This window comes from Asparagus officinalis, chromosome 4, assembly GCF_001876935.1.
Source record: "Asparagus officinalis chromosome 4, Aspof.V1, whole genome shotgun sequence".
NCBI classification, from domain to species: domain Eukaryota; kingdom Viridiplantae; phylum Streptophyta; class Magnoliopsida; order Asparagales; family Asparagaceae; genus Asparagus; species Asparagus officinalis.
Genome location: NC_033797.1, coordinates 95,231,965 through 95,235,931, shown reverse-complemented (window position 1 = coordinate 95,235,931; position 3,967 = coordinate 95,231,965). Strand labels below are relative to the sequence as shown.

At 38.4% G+C, this 3,967-nt stretch overlaps 2 protein-coding genes across 2 annotated transcripts in view; one reads left to right on the top strand and one right to left on the bottom strand.

Moving 5' to 3' along the window:
• LOC109837871 lies at positions 238-2,167 on the top strand. The gene is made up of 6 exons (XM_020406246.1): positions 238-629; positions 1,059-1,173; positions 1,348-1,429; positions 1,611-1,662; positions 1,755-1,809; positions 1,882-2,167. The coding sequence occupies exons 1-6, from the start codon at positions 276-278 to the stop codon at positions 1,968-1,970; spliced, it is 747 nt and encodes a 248-aa protein (XP_020261835.1). The 5' UTR covers positions 238-275; the 3' UTR covers positions 1,971-2,167.
• Positions 2,408-3,967, bottom strand: part of LOC109837872 — a 1,667-nt gene continuing 107 nt past the window's right edge. Inside the window, exons 2-6 of the mRNA XM_020406247.1 lie at positions 3,520-3,932; positions 3,198-3,352; positions 2,931-2,997; positions 2,792-2,843; positions 2,408-2,712 (exon numbers count right to left, since the gene is read on the bottom strand). Coding sequence (XP_020261836.1) covers positions 2,628-2,712; positions 2,792-2,843; positions 2,931-2,997; positions 3,198-3,352; positions 3,520-3,895 — 735 coding nt within the window. The 5' untranslated portion in view covers positions 3,896-3,932 and the 3' untranslated portion in view covers positions 2,408-2,627. The remainder of the gene's footprint in view (positions 2,713-2,791; positions 2,844-2,930; positions 2,998-3,197; positions 3,353-3,519; positions 3,933-3,967) is intronic.

Here is a 3,967-nt window from a genome sequence, read left to right as displayed (position 1 = left end):
TCTTTTCATGTTGATTATTGTGTTTCAATCTTCAACAGGACTCTTACAAAAAACATGAAACCAATTCAATCAAAATGTAGGAGAATAAGACATTAATTCGTTCACAACTTTTGCCTGCCCTCATAATTCCTCTTGCCTCCTTAATACACAGCACGGCTCACGGCTCACAAGCAACAGCGACGCATTCTTGATGCTTTACTCAATTATTAAGCCACCAATGCTGTACATATTCTGCCTTCTTCAAACAAAAATATCCATTCAGAAAACTTCCTTCAATGGCCTCTGCAGTTGGGTTCTACTGCCTGCCAACAGCGAGATTAACCAAGAAGTATAGCAGACTGAATAAAGTCAGTAACGGCTACAATGTGATTTTAGCTAGCTCTATCCACAAACAAATACAAATTTGTTTGTCTCGAGGTCAAATGACTAAAGACTGGAGGGTTCAGTGCAACAAAGATGACAGCGTGTTTGAATTGCAAGGACCAAACGATTCCTCTGCTTCAATGAAGTTGGTTGTTGAATTCTACAACTTGATTAATCACAAGAACAAGAATGGCGTTCTTGAGCTAATATCAGATGAATGTTGCTATGAGGATCTTGTGTTCTACTTGCCATTTCAAGGGAAAAAGGTTCATCTCTCGTCCTTTATTTTATGTGTTTGTTCTGATTATAAATGTACTTTTAATTATGGAAGGACAGCCTTTTTTTGTGGATAATAGCCACTTATACTTAATCCATTTTATTAGCAGATATTTTCTTTGAAACTGTCGAGCTATATGACAATAATTAAGTTATCTTTTTATATCCTCAGTTTGATTAAAAGATAAACATGCCTTCTAAATTGAGGGAAAAAGGTAATTTATCATCGCGAGATTTTTCTCATGTAGGTACCTCAAACTAACAAAAAATTAACACCGTCTGATAACCGTAAATAATAAGAAAATAGTATAGAAGGTATAAATGGCTACATCATTATATGACAAGATGTAATCAAATAAACTTTTCTTCAATGTAAATCTATTTGCTTTAATTAAATGAACTTGTCTGTCTTGTTTCAGCAAATAGGCCGGTTTCTGCATGAGCTGATGGATGCAATGGGGCCTCATGTTAAGTTTGTAGTGGAAAACGTCACCAATGGGAGGAAGAATTCGGCTAGTGCCATCTGGCATTTAGGTATTTTATTCCTCCATTTTGGTATTAAGCTTTTCTTCTTTTTGATTGATGTCTATTTTCTTATGATGAGCGCTCAATTAATGTCGCGAATTGTTCAAATAATTTTCGTTTTGATTCTCTAATTCTTTAGTGTTATTAACAAATGTGCTTTCACCCTTCATTTTGACGTTATAGAGTGGCGAGATATGAAGATCCCTTTTGCAACTGGCTACAATCATTTTGAGTTTCATGAAGTTGGAGAAAAACTTTTAATTGGGTAATTGTTCTTTTTAACCTTAACATTCCGTATCTAACTTCTCACAAAAGTCAAGGGGTAAATACTACGCTCTGAAGTTACAATCATCTACTGGGGCTTTTAAAACCCAAGGGGAAAAAACGTGTAACTTGTTTACGATTCACGAACGTCTACATTAACACATTAAAGGGCATTCTCTCAGGAAAATTAGAGGACTTGAAGAATTACCGTTGAAGCCTGGAGACCTAGTACTAGTAAGTTAACACCTTTTTTTTTTCTGTTAACAACTTTTGTTTCCATCATCCTGCCATATTTTGATACATTTTTCATACGACTGGACTTACAGAAACTATTGAAAACTTCCTCCACTCTCTTCGATCGATATCCATATGCAGCCGAAGGTAACTAAAAACAGCCTAAAGGGAATATTTTTCACATATGTTGGGCTGAGATATCCTTTTTCATGGATGCAGGTTTGCTTTCTAATCCTCACGACATGCACGACTTCATATCTATCATCCTTCATATGAGAGGTCACTCAGATCCTTCCGAACAGGAATAAGAAGTCTTGCCAAGCATTTAGCACATTTCCCATTGTTTTCTTGTTCTTGAAATCCCTCTTTAGAAACTTTCAAAATATTGATGCCAAATATCATGTAGAGCGCCGAAGAATTTTCTTCAGACAAGGCTAGCTATATCTTCTGTTTGTACATTTGCTCTAAACTCTGACATGGTAATGTAATGCTCTATTATTCATCATGTCGTCTTTATGTATGAGAAAAAACTGCGACCTCCCTTATACTACATTCACAATCGACATCATTTTTAGAGGTTCACATGAGCAGGTTTACTAAATATGGCACCTACTGTTTAGCCAAAAAAAAAAAATTCCTTGAATAAGGTGCATAACATGTGTAAAACTTTATCCTGAATACATCATCACTAAAACGAAAGAAAAGAAACAAAGGAAAAGAAGTGAAAAAAAAGAAAAAGTAAAGCTGAACAAAGGCACTGCACATGATATTTTATCTGCATCCATTGAACTTTCACAGGGTTTCGTTAAACTGCAACTCAACAAAATACTATGTATTTGTAGTTGTATGTATATTCTGATCTATGTACAAAGCTAATATGTAGCTATATGCTTCAATCCATTGCATTTATCTATACTCTTAAGAAACCATAACCAAATTAATATGCATATGTTTAGCAAATTTAACTACTTAATTCCCCACACCCACCGAGTCGGTCTGAATATTTGCTTAAGAAGTGCCATCTTAGGAACATTCCAATGCTCAACGTGCCTGAACAAACGAAAATATATAGCTACTTGTGAGCAAATATATTAGAAGCTTGAAACTATAGTAGGGAGCGATACATAACCTGCAGACTTTGCCCGATTGAGCATCAAAGTAATATTCGGTGTACCCGGTAGCTAAGGTCGAACACAGAACAAGGAATTAGTACGAGTCAGACGTTTGGAAAAGGATACGATTTTTTCAAGTGCAGATTTAGATGATACCTGAAAGTATAGGCCTCCAAGGAAATGACATAACGCAGCTAAAGCGCCAATGCCCGACGCCTTTATCCTGCAAGCAATCATAATTGATACTGTAAAGTTCAGGCCTCAGAGTGATCAATTTTTTCATAAAGAAAATTGAGAACCACGAGCCACTGAGAGCGGTAGAAAACTTCATGGTTGTCAGGGACCCCTAGTTTGCTATATACGTTGGAAGGTACGTACATAAAATAGGTGAGGATGAATATATTAAGTTACAGGTCGATTAACCTCAAAGTCCTCCCACTTTGTGAGCTTCATATTAGATTTTACAAGCAGCGATCCAAAATTTGTACAGTTTCTTTTGAATCGGCTAAGACCTCGAAATGAACCAGCTGGATCGGCAAACTCACAGCCCTCTTCATATGCTTTGAGGGCCAGGTTTCCTACAAGAAAGAAGTACGTGCCGATGTTAATTAATTAGTAAGAGCAAGAATCACGAGAGTAAACGAAATGACTGTACAAGTATAAATTAATACGCCTCCTGTAATAAGTTTCACGTTTAAACTCCGGCAGATGAAATATCAAACAAGCTTTTAAACTTCTAGAGTACCAGTAACGAAGTAAGAACGGTCGAAGTCCTGTTTGATGGCTTCCACGACTTGAGCTCGACCCGCCACCGATCCCAATCCTTCTTCGGTCTCAATCTCAATCTCTGGCGTCGCCGACGATGACGGAGGAGGAGCCGAGCGAAAGAAAGACGCGACGATTCCCAAAATCTCGGACCCGTACCATGCCGCGCGCAGCACTGCGTTCTCCGAGTCTGTACCGGTTTCGCCCGTCGGGGGGCTGCTCTCTTCCCTCGCATGCAACCGGATGGAGCCGGTTCTCCTAGAAGAGTTCAGTTGGATGAACCTGAAGAGAGGGACGCGATGACCGGCGCCGATCAAGTGAGCAATCGGAGACCCACAGAGAGAAGATGACGCCATTTTTTCAATAATTTAGGGGGGAAGAGAGAGAGAGAGAGAGAGAGAGAGAGAGAGAGAGAGAGAGAGAGAGAG

Excerpts from the sequence above, each read along its gene's own strand:
- LOC109837871 (XM_020406246.1), top strand. The coding sequence starts at position 276 with ATGGCCTCTGCAGTTGGGTTCTACTGCCTGCCAACAGCGAGATTAACC. Across the intron at positions 630-1,058 it reads TGCCATTTCAAGGGAAAAAG|CAAATAGGCCGGTTTCTGCA; the intron begins GTTCATCTCTCG and ends GTCTTGTTTCAG. Across the intron at positions 1,430-1,610 it reads GGAGAAAAACTTTTAATTGG|GAAAATTAGAGGACTTGAAG; the intron begins GTAATTGTTCTT and ends GCATTCTCTCAG.